The sequence below is a fragment of the Archocentrus centrarchus genome, chromosome 23 (assembly GCF_007364275.1).
Source record: "Archocentrus centrarchus isolate MPI-CPG fArcCen1 chromosome 23, fArcCen1, whole genome shotgun sequence".
Classification (NCBI taxonomy): domain Eukaryota; kingdom Metazoa; phylum Chordata; class Actinopteri; order Cichliformes; family Cichlidae; genus Archocentrus; species Archocentrus centrarchus.
In genome coordinates, this window is record NC_044368.1 from 20,957,845 (window position 1) to 20,980,950 (window position 23,106).

General features: G+C 39.7%; 1 protein-coding gene across 2 annotated transcripts; it reads left to right on the forward strand.

Annotated features, from left to right (window-relative positions):
* Nucleotides 1-1,305: 1,305 nt before the first annotated feature.
* On the forward strand, nucleotides 1,306-22,680 carry LOC115773470 (crystal protein). 2 transcript variants are annotated; one of them, XM_030720221.1, is made up of 8 exons: nucleotides 1,306-1,879; nucleotides 3,851-4,052; nucleotides 4,471-4,604; nucleotides 7,329-7,456; nucleotides 7,628-7,746; nucleotides 8,255-8,395; nucleotides 8,688-8,860; nucleotides 20,575-22,680. In XM_030720221.1, the coding sequence occupies exons 1-8, from the start codon at nucleotides 1,394-1,396 to the stop codon at nucleotides 21,025-21,027; spliced, it is 1,836 nt and encodes a 611-aa protein (XP_030576081.1). In that variant the 5' UTR covers nucleotides 1,306-1,393; the 3' UTR covers nucleotides 21,028-22,680. The 2 variants fall into 2 exon arrangements, with proteins under 2 accessions (XP_030576081.1, XP_030576080.1); XM_030720220.1 differs by lacking the exon at nucleotides 8,255-8,395.
* Nucleotides 22,681-23,106: the final 426 nt, after the last annotated feature.

Sequence of the window (23,106 nt, forward strand, 5' to 3'; positions counted from 1 at the left end):
GCTGGAGGAGGTGGCTGGTGAGAGGGAGGTCCGTGTTTCTGTGCTTATGGCTGCTGCCCCCGTGACCTGGCCCCGGATAAGTGGAAGAAAATGAATGGATGGATGGATGGAAGGAAATCACTTTTTTGGCACATCTAATGATTTATGGTTGTTGATCATAATGAGTTTATGATAAAGTGTAAATATTTTCAGCTCTTGTTCTGTGACATGCAATCAATATATACACACTTGTCAGTAGTATGCTGCGGTTTTAACCTTATTAGAAACATTATAGTGAATACACTGGGGTGTTTCCAGGATTTTATTATATGGCACAACAGGGAGCGCCAAGAGGGTCATAATTACTGATTCATTAATCTGTGGAATATCACTGTTATTACACGTTACAGGTGGACATTATTTTAATTGCTTATATTGTGCTGGGTAGCTTTATTAAAATAATAAATATTTATTGTTATTAATAATAATAGATTTATGAATGAACATATCTATAACTGCAAAATATTATTTAACTAACCAATGTTTAAAAAAAATGTCCATTTGAAAGAAGCATACCGTCTATTTTTCTGTGTTTAATGGGGAAATTTTATATGTGATGCTACAGTTTGATGGTACTGATTTAAGTGAAATTCAGATAAAGCACTCTGTAATTATTATTATTAAAAGCAAGAAAATAAAATTTTTTTTTAAGGTTTTAATATTTTTGGAAAAAATATTAAATTCAGAAACGCCAGATGAAGATGTGAGTCTTGAATATTCTGTTAGAAAAGGAAAAAATGTAAAAAAAAGAAAAAAAAAAGAAAAGAAAGAATGAAATATCAAAGCATATGCATTCTTTTGTGTAAATGACCGTTCATACCCCTGCTTAGAGAATAACTGTGGCATGTTGCAGTGCATAAGGCCTGTAGATGGCACTGTGTACCTTGTGTTTGCTGTCCTCTGCCTGTAAAGCAAAGCCCCTTAATAAATGTATTGGTTTTAATTATACATCACTAACTTATAAGCCTGAATGATTAAAAAGAGAAACTGATTTTCATATAACCACAGAAATCCATGTTAATGGAGCCTGCTGCTTGGTTTATCCCCATTTACTGCTTGTGTGTGACTATGATTACATTAGTAAAGGAAAGACGACCTGTCCTCTATTAGTGGTCCTGCATCGCAGTGTCTGCACCCAGCTGTTCAGAGTCTACTGGACAGCACTCAGCAATCAGACAGAGCAGCTTTTGTCTGTTTAATCTTAATAAGCAACCAGCCAAATTGGAGTCACAAGCATGCACAGCCTGCAGAGAGTTTCAGGCTGCAAGCTTTTGGGGGCCGCAGCCATAAGTCAACTCAAATCATGATCTAGGCAGCTGAGTCTGGGGAAGTATTAAGAGTATTCTATCACAATATGGAGAACTGGCACTGTTTGCTGTTGCTCTGCACACTGAGTTTAGTGCTTTACTCTGGAGGAGTTACAAAAAATGATGATGACATCGACCTTGTCAGCTTTCTGAGAAATATCTACCCCGGGCTGCTTGTAAGAGATGAGTCGTTCATCAACCAAGACTTTAAGCCAAACTTCCTCAAGGAGCTGGGACCTCAAGGAGATGACCCTGCAATCACACAGCAAACCAAGGACAAACCTGTCACTCAGGATACAGATGGGGCTGCCGGACCAGTGGTGTTAACCAAAGATGGCCAGATTCAGGGGATTACTTTGGATAAGGCCCATGTATTCTATGGGATACCGTACGCAGATCCCCCTGTTGGGGCTTACCGCTGGAAGCCTCCCAGACCTGTGAGTCCTTGGCAGGGGGTTTATGATGCCTCCTTCCCCAGAGCCGCATGCATGCAGTTCTGCAGTAGAGCTATGACTGAGGATTGTCCTAAGAGTGTAAGGATTTACAACTTTGCACTTCTTTCTATGCAGTTGTGATGTTTTATATCACTTTAATGTGACAGCCGGAGATTAATTTAATAACTGCCTGTGTTCTGCTGTGTAGCTTTATTATAATAATGCAGAGGGGATGTGATTAATGTGTTGACATGTCATAAGGTGACTCTAACAGAACAATGCTCAGAGTTTAACCTGCTAGATCTACATGTGGGATAACGTAGCCATAGTGCACATGACACAGATTAAGCTTTTGGTTACATAAACATTCACATGTCAAAAATGCTTCATATACAATTCAATTAGACAGTGTGGGTGGAACAAAAGAGCTGCCATTATTTTTGAGAGCATGAGCTAAGTCATGTATGCATTACAGGGACTGATTTCTGCACTTCAAGATGGCGGCCATTAATTTGGGTAAAAGTGAACATCAATTTAATTCAGTCCACATTTTAAGGCTCAGGTCACATGGCGTGGCCTCTCTTTACAGAGCTGCAGCCAGGATTTGTGACATACTGAGGCCATTAGTTCTCTCAGTCCACCAAAAAAGATCTCTTCATGGATAATGAGTTGCGGGATCTGACTACAATTTTAAGGTGGAGATAATAGTTTCTGACACCTATCGTTACCTTACACTTCGTTGGAAAGTAACTGCAAACTTAAATAAAAATACCATTAAAATACTATTAAATGTAAATGTTATTAAGAAATGATCAGAAAAAGGAGGGTTTTCAGGGAATACTGTTAAATCTTCAGTTTCTCTGCCATATGTCAGAATAAGATCCAGAGATTAAAGTGGTGGGTGGGTTCATTCACATTTTAAGAGAAAAGCCAACTGAATCTAATAATAGATTAAATGCAGTGCTGAGGCTGCCATTTTCAGCATCTACATGGATATTAAAATCACCCCACTATAATTATTTAATCTGATCTGAGCACTAAATCAGATAAAAAGTCTGAGAAATCAGACAGAAACTCAAAGTAAGAATTTGGTGGATGACAGTTAATAACAAATAAAACTGGAGAAGATTAAGAGTCAGAGTTAAAATCTGAAACTTTGGCTGATTAATAAACTGGAGTGTAAGACTGCTGCTAACATTATCTCCTGCTTGGAAATAATTGATGGCAAAATAGCTGCAGAAAGCCCGTCAGTAGTATGACAGGAAATGGCAGGAAAGGTAGCAGATGAGTGAACGCGCTGTCACACCAAAACCAGGTCCAAGTATTCACTGATGGAACACTGGGACTATTTAACCTGTGAGAAATGTAAAATACTTAAGAAAAATGAAAATAAGCAATATTAATAACATCAGTTCAAAAAATGTGAGCAAGCCAACCCAGTACACCAACCACACACGACACCTGTGACTGGAGGAGAGACAGAATTCACAGCAAGGCTCAAAAGGGACAAAAATCCTTATTTAGTCAAAAAAATTGACTAAAGTACTAAAGTAAAGAAATATTAAAATGCTTGGTAGTCAGTTTGGTCTATATGTACAAACACTGCGGTTCCAAATTTGCTAACATTTATTGATCATTAGCAATAATTACCTCTGCACTGGCCTAAAAGTCTTTCCAGCTTTGAAGTTATGACAGACCCCTGAATCAATAATAATAATAAATGCCTCTAAAAAACCCCTGCAGTACCTGAACACAAAAAAATACTAAAATAAATATGAGACATATTTAATGATGAGAAAAGCACGTTTGCTTTATCACATGAAAAGAAACCCAGAGCACCGCCCGAGTATGGTTACCTGCTGGACATGGGTCTACTAATTAGTTTGTACCACAAAAGGTGACTAAAGTATTTATATTGCATCTGTGGTTTGTGCCTTTCACCTGGCTGGCTATTGCCTCCTGTTCCTGCTTGTCACACAAGGCCAGAACTATTAAATAAAGTAGAAAAATAACCCACATTTTCAGGCAACAAAAAGGGACTGACCTGCGTCCTTTCATGTCTCGAAAAAGGTCAGTGAGGACTGTCTTTACCTCAACATCTTCATACCGCTGGATGTGGACTTTAGCTCTCCTCTGCGTAGTCACTTGCCTGTCATGGTGTGGATCCATGGTGGGGATTTCATTGCTGGATCTGCCTCCAAGCCTCTGTACGATGGACGTTTCATCAGTAACTTCACCCACAGTGTTGTTGTAAACCTGGAGTACCGACTGGGTAAGAAAAATTACTTTTAAATGGGCCTATTACAGTGTAATAGTTTGTGAGTTAGAGTAGGCATCTCTATGATTGTGTCACTTTATGACCTCTTCTAAATGTTACTGTGTGTGCAGGGATAAAATGAGGATGAACTTTAGCAGTTGACTGTTTGGAAGGCAACAAGCTTGAACATTGTGGAATCACTTACTGAAAATAATAATACTTATTACAGAGCGCATGTATGCATGTCTGTGTGTGTGAAATGTTTATGTGGCACTTTAAAATGGCTGAGCCTGTTGGTAATTACTCTGCTTTCCTGCACTACTGAAAACAGGAGCATATATATGTGAACGGTAATTTGGAACTTGGAGGAAATTAATGTCTTGCCTGAGCCAATTATGTCCTGCTGATTATGTGAATTGCTTCATGATTGAAGGCGCATTTGGGTTCCTTGTTTCGGGAAAAGATCCTCAGACCTCAGCTGCAGGGAATTATGGGATCTTGGACCAGCAGGCGGCTCTTCTTTGGGTCCAGCAGAACATTGCTATGTTTGGAGGTGATCCCAGCAAGGCAAGCAAGCACACAGACACACACCCACACCTAGGATAATTATGTCAAAATAAGGCACTCATTCCGTGTACTTTTTGAAGCACAATATTAAATTTTCTGACTTCAAAGACTGTGAAACCTTTTTATTTTGCTCTGCTTAGTACTGTGTCATGGACACACACTGCTAAGCAGTGGGAACAAACACTGCTCAGTAGTCTCTTCTTTTAGTAAATAAAAAGAGAAAAAAAATGACCATGATAGTGGACATCCAGCTCAAACTAATTATGTATAAAAGCCTGCATTGTATTATATCACTCAATTTGGTTTAGACCTATTATACTATTTTCCAACACTATATTTTATTTTTGGTCTCTGCTGGAGCAGCTTTCACAGTTTAAATTACCCAACTTTCTTATGATTGGTTGCCCTTCTCAAACAAAACATTTGAACAGCTGGTAGGTGGCCTTAGATGACCATCTGGGGTATCTGTAGAAAAATCTGTGTGAACCTTGAGCTTTACAGAGATTACTTGTGAAGGTAGACACTCAGTAGTCTTGGAAGTTAACAGTGAACACTCTCGTGACCAGCCCGAAGTTTTGGGAACAGCTGCTCCAAAACAAGATAGATATTCACAGTTTCCACATGATGACTCTTAATGACTGCCATGATCCCCTGAGTTTTTCCAATTGCTTCCACTTTGTTATAATACCACTAACATTTGACTTTGGACTATTTAGTAGTGAGGAAATTTCATGACTAGCTTTTTGCAGTCATAGTATTATGCTGGAATTCACCGAGTTCTCTGTGGCCATGGAAGTGATTGGAACACCTGGATTCAATGATTTGGATGGGTGAACAAATACTTTTGGCAATATGGTGTATTACACCATGTCTAAAATGCAGAAGCAATGTGTGACAAACTACATACACCCCAAGACTGAACAACTTGTAGAACCACTTCTAGTAGCAAAAACTTCAAGTAACTTGAAATAACTTACAGTAACTTTATGTATGACTTTATCAATCTCCCATGTGCTTTTTATCAGTCTTTCTGCTTCAGTTCATTAAGGTTTTCAGACTTTCAAATACGTACAGTTCTCTTAAGGTCATTGAGATCTAGATTTTAAATAATAAGCAATTTGAATAAATGTTTGACATTGCACACAAAACCTCAGAATAGCCTTATCTCTGCGAGAAAAGCCCCCCAAAAACTCATAAAACATCACCCAACTATCAAGTGCTTGATACTTGGTATGAAGTGTTTGTGTTGATATGCTATAATTATTGTTTTTTTAACCAAACATGACATTGTGCATTATAGCCATAATGTCTCCACTTTGGTATCATTTATCCCAAGGACATTATTATTATTCCATACGTCTTGTAGTTTGTTCAGATGCAAATTTTGCAAATCCAATCTGTGCAGCCATGTTCTTTTTAAAAAGAAGATGCTTCTTCCTGGCAACCCCTTTTCTAACTGTACCATCATGAACTTTAATATTTAACATGATAATTGAGGCCTGTAGAGTCTGAGATATACCTCTTGAGTTATTTGCAGTCTCTCTGAGCATTGCACCGCCTGAACTTATTGAATTTATTGTAACATCCACTCCTGAGAATACTGGTAACTGCCTCAAATGTTTTTCAACTTGTGAATAATCATTCTGGGTGCAGATGGACTTCAAATTGTTTTGCTTTTATAGAGGTACTCTCACTGATCAATTAACCAAGTGCATCTAATTACCAGCACCTGTCTAGTACATACCCTCCTAAAAAGCTTTTTCCCCCACACACTGCTTCTACATTTTAGCTTAATTTTTGTTAAATAAATAATTGTCATAAAATATAGTGCAGATTGGACTCAGAACGCAGACTCAGAATATAAAAGTTAACATGTTTATTTACAGTTGGGTTTCAGGCAGAATCAGAAGGAATCTCAGTTAGTGGATCCAGAACTCCAACACTCCACTGAATAATCTCTCCAACAGGGGAAATTCTGTCTCTCAGTAACTCAGTCAGATTCAATCCCAGGCTCCTACGCAGAGGAGAACAAACAGCTGAGACAGTCACAATGCATGCATGTACAGGTAGAAGGAGCCAACTTCACTAACTGCTTCCAGTGTAATGCTCGGGCATTGACTGAAGTCTTCCTCCAACGTAAGTAGTGACCAGCAAATCAGACAGTTACTAACAGGTGAGTTCATCACTGCCAGGTGGGGAAACAGAGGAAGGCCAGCCCTTGAAACACAAGGTGTGATTATCACACACACACACACACACACACACACACACACACACACACACACACACACACACACACACACACACACACACACACACACACAGGGGGAGAGGAGAGAGAGAAAGGATGAGCCAGAAGGACAGGAGGACCATGACAGTACTGACAGTGTAATATGCCATGTTTAGTTGCTTAGTTTATGCATATGATCTTAGCATTTAGCTCAAAGCACTGCTGTGTAGTTGTTTTATATGTGTATTATCATTCTCAGTTGAACTCAGGGTAAAAGTTGCATCTAAATAATAAAAACAGTATAACTGATATTTGAAACTACAAGCATCAAGACTCCAAATTACAAAGTGAATGAATATAGTATATTCACTAACTCTGACCCACACCATTATGTTCATATTTTCTTTGACATGAAATAAGTACAAGACATCAAGTTAAAAGACTGTTGACTAGCAATGCTCACTTTTTAATTTTTTTTCTTTTTTCTTAATCAGGTCACAGTATTTGGGGAGAGCGCAGGTGCTCAGTCGGTAAGTCTTCACCTGATGATCCAGAGCAGCAACCCCCTGTTTAAACAGGCCATTCTACAGAGCCTGCCCTTCTCCATCCCACTGAAGACCAGGTGAGGAGCTAGCAGCTCAGGGCCATACTGGGTACTGATGTCAGACTGATGCATGCTTCACTGGGGTTTCAAATTGCTTTAACCCTTTTAAAGACACTGAGCTGTCAAAAAGCTAAAGCTGGACGACTTCAAGCTGAACGGTAATTTAGTTTTTCTGCATATCTCTCACAGACATGATGCTCTGAAGCTGGGAAAAGACTTTGCTAAACAGACGAACTGCTCTGCAAGCGACTTTGTCTGCCTGCTGTCTCTCACTCCGCAGGCCGTCCTGGCCGCCCAGATGAAAACAAGTAGGACACCACAAACCCCAAATTTAGAGCAACACTCATTGCTGCCCACACATTACATAAGAAGGCAGGATATACTGTAGTATGTTTGCATGCATAGGACTGTGAAAAACATGTTCATTCTGAGATACTTGTAAACAAACTCATTATGATTGAACAATGAGCCTCTAAAGGGGCAAGTAGAGTAATTTTACTGAATAACAAAGGATGATTTAGTATATCTGCAGGGTTGACACTGTTCTTGATCAGTATCACTGTGTATGATTACATCATCAACAGCAGTTTTCTGGTCCGGTGAACTTGATTTTCTGGCTGAGGCAGGAAAATGCACTGTGGAGAAGACATCTCATCTCTTCCTCAGACAAACAAGCCACATTATAAAAGATTTTTAGCTTTTATAACATTTAATATAACGTGTTGCTTAATGTAAATTTCTTTTCTAACTTGCTCTCTGTTCTATCTTGAAAATCGGGCAGTTTTTTTTTTTCAGTCTATTTATTTTTGATCCCAGGTTCCAAAATTTTGAACCCGTTCAGGTTTCTGGAGGTTTTTGAGACATGGGGTCCGTATATCGATGGGGAGTTAATCAAAGAGCAGGCTGTCACTGCCTTTCAAAAGGGCCACTGGCAGAAAGAAAAGCCAATACTGCTGGGTAAGAGTACGCAGCAACACACAGAAACTCATACAGTAAGAGAAATGACATTGCATTATTATTCAGGATTTATATCATATTCTCTCAGATGTTTGCTTTCTGCTGAGCTCCCACTGGTTCTTGTTATCTGACTATTTGATATGAGAATTCCGAGATCATAACAAAGCTGAAGGTGACGTTTAACAGTGATTTTTGAACACAGAGACAATCAGAAAGCAGAGTCATCGTGCAAATGAATCACAGCACAGACATCTACTTGTTGGTTTAAAGTAATGCGGTTTCTGTCCTGCAGGTACAACCTCTGAAGAGGGGGTTCTGTTTGTGTACGGGGTCTTCAACAAGCCAGTCTCTGCAGTGGAGTGCACTGTGTACATCACAGCCATCTTTAAACAGCACACCCTGCGGATCCTGCACAAGTACATGCCCCTGTACAGGGATGCTGATCACAGGAACATGCTGGCTCAGGTAAGAGGAGCTCAACACAGTCTTTTTAATGTTAGAATTGCTTTTATATGAGAAGGTTAAACCACAAGGACTAAAGCTAAATATGATTTCTTTTGGTGATATTGTTAAAACAAATGCTTGATTACTCAATATAAAATACAAGAAGTTAATGCTGGTTACATGGCAAACATTTGACTGTTAAAGCAGCAAATAAGGAATCTTATTCATTACACTCCATAACATGTATACATTTTCCTGCCTGACTACTTACATATGAGTAAAACAAAATTAAAATTAACTACTTCCATAGGCGTTTAGGGGGGAGGCAGCAGCCAGGTGCTGATATTAAAATGCACTTGATTAATTGGTCATCCTCAAGAGTGAGCACCCCTATAAAAGCAGAGGTTTTGGCAGTTTGCTGCTCTGGAACATTGAAGTATCAGTTAACACGATAGCAAGGAGGAGAGACATCAGTGATGATCTCACAGAAGCAACTGTTGCTGCCGTTTAATGCGGGACCAGTCAGAGCCATTTCCAAACAATTTGAAGTCCATCATTCCACAGAGTGGAAAACAATCCAGACAGTTGTCAATCTTTCCAGGAGTGGATGTTCCAACAAATTCACAGCAATGGCAGATTGTGCAGTGAAAAAAAAAATGCAAAAACCCCAGATACCTCTCAGACTCTACAGGCCTCAGTTAGCATGTTAAATATGAAGGTTCAAGGCAGTACAACTAGAAAAAAACTGAACAAGTACAGCTTGTCTGGAAGAGTTGCCAGGAGAGAGTCTCTTCTCTCTAAAACTAGGTCATCCAACAGGACAATGATCCCAAGCACACCAGCAAAACTCCAACAGCATGGCTGAAAAAGAAAAGAATCAAAGTGTTGCAGTGGTCCTGTTACACTCCAAACCTCAACCTGATTAAAATGGTACAGAAGGACCTCAAGAGCCGCGCATAAATCACAAGAACTTAGTTTTAGTTTTTTTTTTTACCTAAATAAATAATGATACGCTGTAATATGTTATGTGTTGTTGTTAATTAATCTGAGATTGTATTCACTGTGCTGCGAAAAAGTATTTGCCCCATCCTGATTTGTCACTCTTGGGCTATATGTTTCAGATAATCAAACAGATTTTTGGACAAAGATAACCTAAACAAATACAAAACCCTGTTTTTTATTAAATGATGTCATTTGTTAAGGGGAAAAAAGCTATCCAAACCTACTCGGCCATATATGTAAAAGTAATTGCCTCCTTAACCTAATGACTGGTTGTGCCTCCCTTGGTGGCAAGAACTGCAGTCATGTTGATGCCATTTTTGCCCATTCTCTTTATTATTGTTGCATCATGAACTCTGACCTTAACCAAGGCAAGTGAGGCCTGCAGTTCTTTAGATGTTGTTCTGGGTTCTTTGGTGACTTCCTGGATGAGCCATTGGATGATCTTGGAGTAATTTTGGTAAGCCAGCCACTCCTTGGAAGGTACCCCACTGTTCCAAGTTTTCTCTTTGAAATGGTTTTGTCACCCTTTCCAGACTGATAGATGTCAGTGATCTTGTTTCTCAGGTGTTTTTTTTTTTTTTTTAAGATCATGGCATGATGTGTTGTTATTTGAAATCTTTTAGCCTGCTTCACTTAGTCAGACAGATTCTACTTGGGTCATTTCATCTCAAATCAGAATGATTTTAACATTTTCTGCTCGACCATCTCAGATTTACTTAAAATTTTTAAGGTACAAAGTTTGAACCTATAAAATGATTGCTGTAAAATTCTATTTTAATAAATCAAATACTTTAAAGATATGTATTTTCTGAAGGACCAGGTAGATTTGGATAGCTTTTCATTCCTTGATAAATTAAATAATTGTTTAAAAACTGCATTTTATCTTAGGTTATCTTTGTCTAATATTAACATTTATTAAAATGTATTTGATGATATGAAACATGTAAATGTGACAAATACACAGATTGGTCAAACAGACCAAGTTGTGTTGGATGTAGTCCAAATGTAATAGGATTACATCACACTGATACATGACGCATAGGGTTGACAGTCAGCCTGACATTCTGTGCCTCTGTAAACCTCCCTCAGGTCATTTTCGTGCCTCTCAAGACCTAAATGTACAACACAACACTCAACACAATAATCATAATCACATAAATATGATTAACAGCACGGTACATTCACACTGCCGCCTCACAGTAAGAAGGTTACTGATTTGAATCTCCTGGTTGGCTTCTGTGGAGTTTACAGGCTCTTTCTGTGTTCGTGTTGATTCCCTCCGGGTATTCCAGCTTCTTCCCACATTCCAAAGACATGAATGTTAGGAGGCTGGTTCTAGATTGGTCATTAATATGAGGTAGATAAAGTGTATAGAATAATACAACATACAAATGTATGATTAAAATGTGACTTGTACTGGTCAGTAAGAGTACAAAAGTGGTATATAAAGATGAGTGCATTAGATTACAAGACTTAAGCGGCACCCTAGTTTGTTTGTTTTTTGTTTCCTCAAAATTGCTCTATAAAAAAAACGTCTCGAAATTCTGAGTTACGGATGGTGATTGTTTTTTTTTTTGTGGCGGAAGCAAGCTTCCATAGCTTCCATACTTATCACTGATTGAAGAAAATAAGAACAAGCCCAGGTTTTGTTTCAGCACTGTAGCCAGGCTGACAAAGAGTCAGACCTCTATTGAGCCGAGTATTGCTTTAACCTTAACTAGTAATGACTTCATGAATTTCTTCATAGATAAAATTTTAACCATTAGATAAAAAATTATTCACAACAATCTCACAGATACATCATTACATATAGCCACTTTCAATAGTATTAGGTATTAAATGTACTGCACTGCAGTGGTTTAAATCAAATTTATATAATAGATTCCAGTTTGTTCAGGTAAATGGAGAGCCTTCTTCGCCCACTACATTGCCTGTTAGACATTGCTGCCTGTCATCAGGCAGCAATATTATTATTGTAGAGTCTTTACCTTACAATATAAAGCACCTTGAGGTGACTGTTTGTCATGATTTGGCGCTATATATTTCATCTTAGGTTAATTATGGAGTTCCACAGGGTTCCGTGCTAGGACCAATTCTATTTACATTATAAATGCTTCCCTTAGGCAGTATTATTAGAAAACATTACATATATTTTCATTGCTATACAGTTAATATCCAGCTTTATTTATCCATAAATCCAGATGACACACATCAATTAGTTAAACTACAGGAATGTATTCTAAATTCTGATAAAACTGAACTTATTGTTCTCAGCCCTACAAACCTTAGAAACTTGATGTGGAACCAGACACTTACTCTGGATGGCATTACCTTGACCTCAAGTAACACTGTGAGGAATCTTGGAGTCATATTTGACCAGGACATGTCTGTCAATGCACATATTAAACAAATATGTAGACTGCTTTTTTGCATTTGCACAATATTTCTAAAGTTAGAAACATCCTGTCTCAGAGTGATGCTGAAAAACTAGTGTATGCATTTATCACTTCTAGGCTGGACTGTTGTAATTCATCATTATCGGTCTGTCTTAAAAAAAACTCCCTGAAAAGCCTTCAGCTGATCTAAAATGCTGCACGCTTAAAACTTTCCTTTTTGATAAAGCTTATAGTTAGGGCTGGATAAGGTGACCTTGAACTCTCCCTTAGTTGTGCTGAAATAGGCTGAGGCTGGTGGAAGCTTCCCATGATGCACTGAGTATTTCTTCCTCAGTCACCTCTTTTCACTCTATGTGTTTAGACTCTACATTAGTATTAATCTCTGACTCTCTTCTACTGTGTGTCTTTTGTCCTGTTTCTCTCCCCTCACCACCAATCGGTCACGGCAGATGGCTGCCCCTCCCTGTTTCTGCCGGAAGTTTCTTGCTGTAAAAGGGAGCTTTTCCTTCCAACTGTCGCCAAGTGCTTACTCATTGTATGTCGACTGATTGTTGGGGTTTTCTCTGTATTATTCTATGGGCTTTAGCTTGTGATATAAATCACCTTGAGGTGACTGTTGTTATGACTTGGTACTATAGAAATTGAATTGAACTGAACTGAATTAAAGGTGTCCAGCTCTCATGGTTTTGATCTCTATCTCACACAGTCATGCTACCTTTAACAGGAGCAGAAGATGGATTTGTCACTTACATCTGTTTGTAGGGGTCTTTCCTCTATATTTCCACATATTGGCAGCATTAATAATTATTAATGATGATGCTTCCAGTGTGAACATCTGCCTCATTTTCCAGTTAACAGTATTTTTATGATAAATTGCCTCAGATGTTTGACATTTGTAATAGTTAGCATGTTAGAATGTTCCCAAATGTTAACACAATAACATTTAGGAACTAACCTGGTAAGCAAAACAACATGTTATGTTGCATGTCTTTGTTAGCATGCTGATGTTGGTATTTGGATCACAGCACCATCCAGAAGTGATAGCATGGCTACAAACTAGCTGTGTTTATCAGTCATTTTCATCAGTGTGTTAAAAGCTGTAAAAATACAGTGGACAAACAAATGTTGACACAGCAGAGAAAAAAAAAAGGACCCACCAGCAGTTTTCTGGCAGCAATTTTGATGCAAAGTGTAAGGTGTCAGCCTCTGCAAACTACAGGGGGTCAGGAGGTGGCACATGTTTAGTATTCAGTCACAGTTGACTGTGCAGTGGAGCTGTCCTGCATTTCTCTACGAAGTGTGCTTCTCCAGAGGACTGGGGGTCAGCGCAAATGTCTGTGCGTGGCTGAAAATTCTTAGTGCTGCTGGGAAACATTTTAATGTAGCTGTTTTGAAAAATTTGCTGCCATGTTACAATGATTAATTACTGCTGTTCCTTTAAAAAGAGGAAATGTTTCCCCTCACTCATTAAAAGCATAACCCCTAGCTTCCATTGCCAGCCTTGAAAATATGACAATAATTATGCATGCCTACCAGACAAAGTTTTGAGGAGACTAAAGGCTAATTATCTAGAGTCACTTGCATGCATTTTCTTTTGCTACAGGGCACACTGATTAAAGCTTGGAGAAGAGTTCACATGTAGAGAAATGTTCAGCTCACAGAGGGGAAAGTTTCCGAAGTGTGCTGCTTTTGATCCAATAAAGTGCATATAATTAATATTCCTCCATTTGCTGTGGCTTCGTTTTTACCTCAGTCATATCTGGTGGCTGTCAGGAAACTGTCAGGCAGCTTTACATTTAGACAATGATTTGTGAGAAACTGCAAAGCAGAACATCTCTGCAGACCTAATGTGCCATCTGTGTTCAAGAAGTCAAAAAGCTTATGTAAAAAAGAAAACGGCATGCATTTACATAATAAGCTGCATTTGAAGAGGTTTTGTTCTGTTCCATTTTTCCTCTTGCTCACAGACTGAACAGTGAATGCTCTCACACAGATTGCTCTGCCACACACCCAAACACACACAGTGCATCAATAACCACTCATTGGGTGACTGTGTGAGGCAGGACATCACACATGGATCAATAACCCTCCCGGCCAGTGCTCGGTGTGTAACGAGAACCCAGCTGTGTTGTGCTGTCTGCAGCTTCTCTGTGTCTAATGAGTGATGGGGGAACTGAAAACAATTGGACTCTTGCTGCTAAATTTAACTTGAAAAATCTTGTGTTTCCTCAAGAGCAGACTGATAAGAACATTTCACCTTGCATCAAACTCTGGCATTATAAGCAGCCTTCTAGACTTCAGTGCTGCTTGCCTTTTCAAACAAATGCTTTAACTTGCCTACAGAGGGAGCTACAACTCCACTGTCTCTTATTGTGACTGACAGCAATTTTTTTTCTCACCTCCATCATTTGTATGGGTGAATCATTTGGACCACCTGGAGTCAGGGAGGTTGTCTGCTTGAGATTCAGCCTGACTGCTCCACTAAGAAGCAACTCGTCTCTCCTGAACATCTACAATGACAGGAGGGATGAGCTGAGGAATCACAGATTAAGCAGAAGACAGAAGAGGCTTCCAGAGGAGGAAAGACCAACTGGGTCAACTGACATCCCATTTGTATTAATGAGGGCAGGGTGAATAACAAAATCACTAATTATTATGCAATTTAAGTACAACCTTTAAAAATACTGTAAAGTCAAAAACAATAAAAAAAAAACCTTGAACATTATAAACTCTATACTGTTTTATACCACATTGGGTCAAACTAAATATACAAAATCAGCTGGTACCTGAGTGTAATCTTAAACAGTATCATGTCACAAGCTGCAATGTTTTAGTTGGATCTGTGAGTCTAAAGGGTTCCATGTAACGTGAACGGTGTTAGACCTTGTGACCGACCCGCAGAGGATTATCAGTTGCCTTTGCGATTCCCCACAGAGTGTTTTAGCATCACTTATTGCTACGGCTTAGTCTCACTGATGTCATCAACCTCATTTTCAAGTAGCTGCTTTCAGAGAGGGAGCTTTGATAAATCCAAGATATATAGGCCAAGGTATACATAAGTACTATCTGTCGGCACCGAACAGCAAAGAAAGTTAGCAACGAGCTGGTGAATGTACAGGAGAGTTTTCCAGGTACAAAGCCAGATATTTCCATCAGGAGTTAGGAAAGAGCTATATATATATATATATATATATATATATATATATATATATATATATATATATATATATATATACACACACACACACACACACACACACACACACACACACACACACACACACACACACACAAAGTATATGAATATATCTGTCCAAAATCTAAATACACTGTAATGAATACAAATGGATGATTGAGATTAATTATGTACTGACAGCTTTTTATTGTTATTGCTCTGCTTTAGTCTGCACAGTTGCAATCATGAGTCATAATCACATTTACAGGGGTGCTTAAAAAAAGGCAAGTTTGGTTTAGGTCGAGCGTTGGATAAGATGAGCCTGGGGTAAAGTTGACCAACCACATGTATGTGAACAGCCACACACAGTTTTTGTCATGTGACATGTGTCATGTGATTTTCTGTAGAAGGAAAAATAGTGAAGCAGTGAGCAAGTTCATTTTTCACAAAGTAATGCTTATTTCCTGTCAAAGCCTTTTATTGTTGTGTTTTGTGGCATAGTACAGGAGGTTTACCAAAATGGTGGTTTTGAGGGAAACCAACCCCGAGCCACATAGGTAAGCTCAGCTGGTGATGTTCATCTTACCACAACGTAAACAATACATGTTGCATCTTATAAATCATATTTACAATAATTTAGATGCAGCAGTAGAATCATTATGCCACAAAATTGCAAAAGATAAAGCTAAAGCAGTTCTGTTTCTCTATTTTTTCATATATGGAACCCAGCATACCCAGATAGATGTGTGCCTGAAGTCCTATTTTTTGTGTCCTTTTGAATGACGTAGCATAGATCTTGTTTTGCCGTTTTGAATAGCAGTTTTCATACATGTGTGACACGGTAATGTTTATGCTGTATTTATTGGCTGAAATGTTTGTTTTCTACCAAATTTACACTGGAACAATTTAGTTTCTGACTTCAATCTCAGCATGAGGGTCTGAGGTTAGCACTGTTGCCTCGCAGCTAGAAGGTTTTGGGCTTGAATCTCCTACCTATGACTGTGGAGTTTTGATGTTCTTCATGTCCCTCTGGGGGTGACCTTTAGGTGCTCCAGTTTCCTTTCAGGCCCAAAGACATTCTAAATTCACTGTAGGTGGAGCAGGGAAAAGCCTGAGTATCCGGGGTGACTGGGCTATTTAAGGATCTTCTTAGCTTTTGACCTGCACTGCTTGGTGTAAATGTCCTGCAGGTCAGGGAGGGTGGTTCTGATGGTCCATTCAACTGAACGGACCACCCTTTTAAGGGCCATGAAGTCCTGTTTAGTGCAGTTTTCCATCCAGGTGGCGATGCTTCCATGCAAGATGCTGTTGATGATGCAGGTGTAAAAGTTCCTGAGCACCTTGAGTGGGAGCATCAAGTCTCTCAGCCGCCTGAGGAGGTAGAAATGCTGTCTGGCCTTCTTCACAGTGTTGTTAATGTGATGAGTCTAGGACAGGTCCCGTGAAATGGTCACGCCAAGTGTCCTCTCATTCCACCACAGCACCACTGATGAGAAGTGGATGGTAGTCCCTCTGCTGCTTCCTGCTGAAGTCCACAATGAGCTCTTTTGTTTTGCTGACATTAAGCAGAAGGTGGTTCTCCCGGCACCAGTTTTCCAGGTGGGAGCCCTCCCTCCTGTAGGATGCCATTGTGGTAGATTAGTTCCACAACAGCTGTGTCGTCAGCAAACTTGATGATGATGTTGGATTCTGATGTGGCCTCACAGTCGTGGGTATACAGTGAGTACAGCAGGTGGCTGATCACACAGCCCTGGGGGGATTCGGTGTTGAGGGTGAGGGAGGATGAGGTGAGGTGACCCACTCCTACCACCTGTGGTCTGCTGGTCAGGAAGCTGTAAACCCACCTGCACAGGGATGGGCCCAGGCCCAGGTCCAACAGCTTAGAGACCAGTCTGGAGGGGACTATGGTGTTAAATGCTGAACTGTAATCTACAAACAGCACTCTCACATAGTTCTCCTTACCAACGTCCACATGGGAAAGGGTCTTGTGGAGGAGGAAGGTTATGGCGTCGTCTTTGAATCTGCCTGTCCGGTATGCAAACTGTAGTGGGTCAAGGGTGGTGGGCAGTGAGGAGGTGATGAACATCTTGATGAGTCTCTTAAAACATTTCATCACCACAGAGGTGAGTGCTATGGGCCTGAAGTCATCAGGGCTGCTGGGGTGTGGTTTCTTGGGGACATGAACTATAATGGACTTTTATAAGCAGGTGAGAATCACACATAGTTTCAGTGAAAGGTTTAATATCAGTGTAAACACAGGTGCCAGCTGGTCAGCGCAGGTCTTAAGGACAAGTCTGCTAATACCGTCTGGTCCAGCCACTTTCCTGGTGTTTACACTTCTAAACACCGTCCTAATACTCAATCCTCACAGTTCACTGTGCAGTAGGGATAGGCTCTTCCACATGCACATACTTCCTGTATGTCTTTATAAATGCCACTTCTCCTGAGGACCAAAGCAGTCAGCACAAAGGTCAACCAGTCACAAAGGGGGCAGATGTGGAGAGCTCAACTTTACTCCTACAGTTTTTAGGTCATGGGGTATGCAGATTTTCTGTGCATTAAACAAACACAGTATCTCTGAACACACCCTGAAGAACACAACTAACATAATCATCTTCTTTCCCTTTGAAAACCCCATTCATCACCTCTATGAGCTCTGTGACAAGTCTCTCTATTGCAGAATTATAAACACTTCTGCTGTCATAAAAGCTCAGGAAAAATGAGAATGGTGCTTGAGACTTCATTTTGTGCAAAGGGGAATTTTAGCTGATTTACTGACAAGCTTATCAACTTTATGTGAAATGCTGCTATCACTGTGAGCAGTTCCAGTAAAGAGGGAGCTTCTATCAGCTTTATTACGATCTCACAGAATTATAGAATTGATGTGGCAACAAATTTTTTACAGTTTTTGCAAAAAGGTCAACAAGAACCGACCAGAGCACACATCAGCCTAAGTGTAGTGCTCTACAGGAACTTTGCATCAGTTGGATACATAGATTCTATATAAAAGTTGGATGTAGCCATTGGCCTCAGGCTGTGTGGCTTTGCTGCTGAAACCAGACATCATGGCCATGATCCCATAGCCTTCAGTACATCTGGAAGAATTTTTGCAACCACCAGAGTCACCTCCTGGTATGAAAAAGAATGCAGGTTTACATCACTTCAACGCCAGATTTGGCAGGTCCACCACTATCACCCTCATTCCATATCAGTATAGATATCCAGTATGCCCCCCCCCCCCCCGAGATCTGATGTGTTTTTGAAGTGTTCTTCTAATTTTTTTTTAGCAGTATACTTCAGAGCAGCAACAAGCAAAGGTTGTATGCATTTCCATGGTGATGCATTTATAACCCAGCACTAACACAACTGCAGAAGGTTTATGATAGTGTGTGAGAGGCACACTGCAAGCTAGAATCCAGTGTCACTCTTGGCCTTGATCTTGATTTTGTCCTGGAGCACAATGTGAACAGAAACAACAAACGTAATATGTCTTGGCTAGCATGAACCCTGAAAATGGTTTGCATATGGAAGCCAAAGCTTGAAAAGTCCTGGCACAGATTGTTGATGTGCTTTTCACAAAGTGGTACAGCTTGGGCAGTATGGTTTCTGTGATGTTCTGATGACTGGACATCTCATACTTGGGCTTTGGGCTCTCTCCCATACTGGCAACATGGTATTGCCAGTATGCAAGACTTCATGAGGATGGGCAATATGGCATAGTGCCACCTGATAACCTCAATGGCCACATTTACTGAAAATGGTTGTGATATGACCTCTGATATAACTAAACATGTCATTAATTGAATGTATCACTTGCTGACATACTGTATGTCAAGATGAGTAAGTGAATGCAGCACTGTTGAAATGTACTTTACCTAAACACACCTACAGATGAATACACCATTGTTCAAACAGTTATTGAATGCAATTTTTTCTAGTGTGCCCAAAAGCAAAAACAGTTTTTAGCAAAAAGAGGATACATTGGAGAGTATAGAGAGAAGTGAGGAAAAGGTGATTTGAAAAGCATCGCTCTACTTATAGTAGACATGGCATAATTCAACGTCTGTGCTTGTATTGACTTGAATATGTGAGACATGATCACAAACACTGGTGGAGATAAAAAAGAAAAAGTGAGTAAGTGAGAGAGAGAGAGTCCCATCAAAGTCGACGTGTTTGTTTTCAGGTTTCAGATGTGCAGCTGTGTGGGTGCGGGTTGTGTGGTGCTGAAAAAGACACATTGGTTTCTAGGTAACAGGCAGGAGAAGACAGTCTACCTTCATTTTCTTTGCTTCTTTTTAGCCAAGAGGGAACAACAGTTTTTGCTGCTCTGCCCCTAGCCCATCTCTTTGTAGATGCAAGGCTAATTAGTTATTCATTTTCTTTTTTTACACACAGCAAGTGCAAGCAGATGTACTGTAATGCACAGACCTGAATTTTTCTTCAACTTGAAAACAGGTTGTTCATTTCGTTTTCTTTCCAGGTTTAATAGTTTTCATGTTAGTGAGCTGTATTCATCTGATTAGTAGGGCCTGCTTAGCCAGTATATGCAACATAACACCATGGCTGAAAATACCTAATCTGAATCAACAGTCGTTTAAATTATTATAGTCGTAAGCTGATAAAAATTAGGAGTATGGCCATCCATCCATCCTCTTATACTTGTCCAGTTCAGGTTGGTGACTTGAGCCTCTCTGAGCTGTCACATGACAAGAGGCAGGGGAATGATTGCTGTTTGTGTGCTGTGAGTCATGAAGCTGATATAAATCCAGGACTGTGATAGTCATTACACATCATCCTGAGAGAAAAGTGTAGCCTAAATTTCAATCCAGTAGCTAACACTAGTATTTATTTTTGTGCTAACTCAGCCATGAGATATCCGACGGTGCTACCAGAAGAGTTATGGTTCCACAGAGTGATATAATCTGTTATAATCTGCTTGTTAATTGCAGGTCATAATAACTTATTGTCCCAGAACCATGGGTATCTTCACCAAATTTTATTCCAATCTTCATCTGTTAAATTACTACAGGAAAAACAGTTGAAAGTGATCATCAGTCAGTAGGCTTTATCGTCATACAACAAACTTGCCTGTATAACATTTCAAGAGAAATCATTCAAATCATTTTTTTAAAAAGGAATTTAACCATCTCTCTCTTCCCCAGATTGTTACCGACTTCGTCTTCTTGTGTCCATCAAGGAGGTCGGCACGTGCTGGCACAGCAGAAGACAGCAAGGTGTGGATGTATGTTTTCGACCATGTGATCTCAGACCACCGCATCTGGTCAGGTCTCACTTTCTGCTATCAGCATTCGTGCCATGGCGCAGAGCTGCCCTTTCTCTTTCACTCAGCCTCAGTGGCCAACTTCACCCTGTCACCATCAGAGAAGCTGCTGTCCAATCGGATGCTGTGCTACTGGGGAGCCTTCGCTCACACTGGTGATCCTTCCTCCAGGGCCCAACAGACGACTTTCTGCCAGGAACAGCGTCTGCCCGTTTGGCCTCTCTATTCTGACACCAGCAGCTGGCTAGTCATGAACTTCACTGTGCGTTCCCATGCACAAGTGGGAACCAGAAACCATATATGCGACTTCTGGGACCAACTGGGCATCTACTAGAGATGGAACAGGCATGCTAATACATGCTGTTTTTTAACATGTGAAGCTGTGGTGTTGATCACAAAAATGATAAATATGAATGTTTAAGATTCACATATAAACAACCTTTAGCTTTTAGGAAAAAGTATTTATGTACTCTACAAAGCAAAGCCAGCTCTCCACATCATCTTCACTATTTAACAGGCAGTAGAAAATTAGAAAGTATTTGGTATGATTGAAGAAAAAACTTTCTACTTCTGTGTTTTTATAAGTACCTTTACACTGATGTGCTGTCAAAGCCAACTAAGATTCATTCTGAGACACCACCTGGATTGGATAAACAGGTGCTATACGGTAGTTTAAAAGGAGGTGGAATTCTATCATCTACTATAGGTGACATGAATAAAATGTATTACGCAAGTGACAACTTTCTGAGCTATCATGCTAGAAAAGATTCTGTTTCCTGTTTCCTACAGCCTCAGATATCAATAAATGTGGTATAAAGTAGATGCCATCTCAGACTGAAATTCATTTTGTAAATGTGGGAGCCAGGCTCTGCTGTCCCAGAGCTACATGAAATGTTGCATTTTTAATTTGTATGAGTTTGTGTTTGAGTACTGAACTCTTCATTGTATTTTACATTTTACTAGAAATCCATATCAAGACTGATTTTTAGGGTACAGTAAATAAACTTTCCCTACTATACTGGACAACTTCAGCTTCCTGTTGGTACACACTAACCAGCTGCCACTGACAGTAAAGTCACTTACCTTGGATCCTGGTATTCATGTCGATGTCTTTCTGACATACCCCACCCATCACACAAACGTGGAGTCAGCTGGTCAGTAACAGATTTCACAGGATTCTGGGAGTCTTGGGGTCACAGCTGTTTTGATGAAACATCAGTGACCTTACAATATTAGGCAGGTGGTTTTAATGTTTTGGCTGACTGATTGTTTCACTGAGGTTTTCAGTCGATCTGGTCGATGCTTTTTTCAAATAAAATAAATCTGCAAAACCAGGCTGTGCAATATTTTGTGAACATGAACAGCTTGAACCAGTTTCAATATTCTGTCCTACTGTATTAGTTTGCTTTTTAGTGATTCTGTTTTGATTTAAAAAGCTCTAATAAACCAACTTAACCTGCACAAAAATGATATTAAGACAACTTAGCTGTTGAGCACGCATTGCTACACAGTGACCAGTGTAGCAATGAGCTAAAGGACCACATAATGTGTTTCCTTTGGAGTTGGTGGAAACCAAACTAAGGCTAAAAATGAGAGTGAACTTTGAAAGTATTCACTGGGTGGCAAACTGCATATAATATTTTATATCACATAACTGTAAGCTAGCATGCAGAGGTCTTCATAAGTGTAAAATGTTCAATCCTTTTCTATACAGGTCTGTGGAAAACTAGGCCTTATCTGACATGCATAAATAAATTTTCACTCAATCATCCAAACAGAGTATCGCCAGACTGAACCCAAATAGTTCTGAGTATTAAAACAATCCATCCAAAAAGCAAATGACTGAAAGAAAGCCACAAAGCTACAGAATACAAAACGGGCCCCAGTCATTCTTGAATAAACTGGACCTGGTCAGAATCCAGCCTCCTCTCTGTGTCTATGTTTAGGTGAGCTGACCTGCAGAGACTCGTACTTCTTAAACTGCATTCAAGTGGTCAAAAAGTCAAACAATGTTTGTTTGTTTTGTGAATTTATGTCATCTGGAAGATGTTTTTATTTATAATAGTGAAGACAACCTTATTATCAAAACTAATGGCAGATAAACACCACCAGGTTTAATAGTTATTAGGTAAGCTGCAGACAAGGAGCAAGCCACATTTATGTACAATCAATAAAAACATTTAGTATAACGCAAACTATTCTGCCTCTGTTTTTTCTTGCTTTTTCTCCTGGCCATAATCACTTCTTGTTAATAGAAGGAACACTTTGTATAGATTTATTTGTTGAAGTCTCAGGAGCATCTGTATTGTTAGCCTTCCCTTCAGGCAGCTTATGCCATATGAAGTATTATATGTCATTTTACTAAGCTGCATTTGAGAGTTCAGGGTTAAGCTGCAAGAAAGGGCTATGGTTC

Bases quoted from the DNA above. Each gene is read 5' to 3' on its own strand.
- LOC115773470 (XM_030720221.1), top strand. From the start codon at position 1,394: ATGGAGAACTGGCACTGTTTGCTGTTGCTCTGCACACTGAGTTTAGTG. The intron at 7,457-7,627 runs GTGAGGAGCTAG...TATCTCTCACAG, and splicing joins TCCATCCCACTGAAGACCAG to ACATGATGCTCTGAAGCTGG. The intron at 8,396-8,687 runs GTAAGAGTACGC...TCTGTCCTGCAG, and splicing joins AGAAAAGCCAATACTGCTGG to GTACAACCTCTGAAGAGGGG.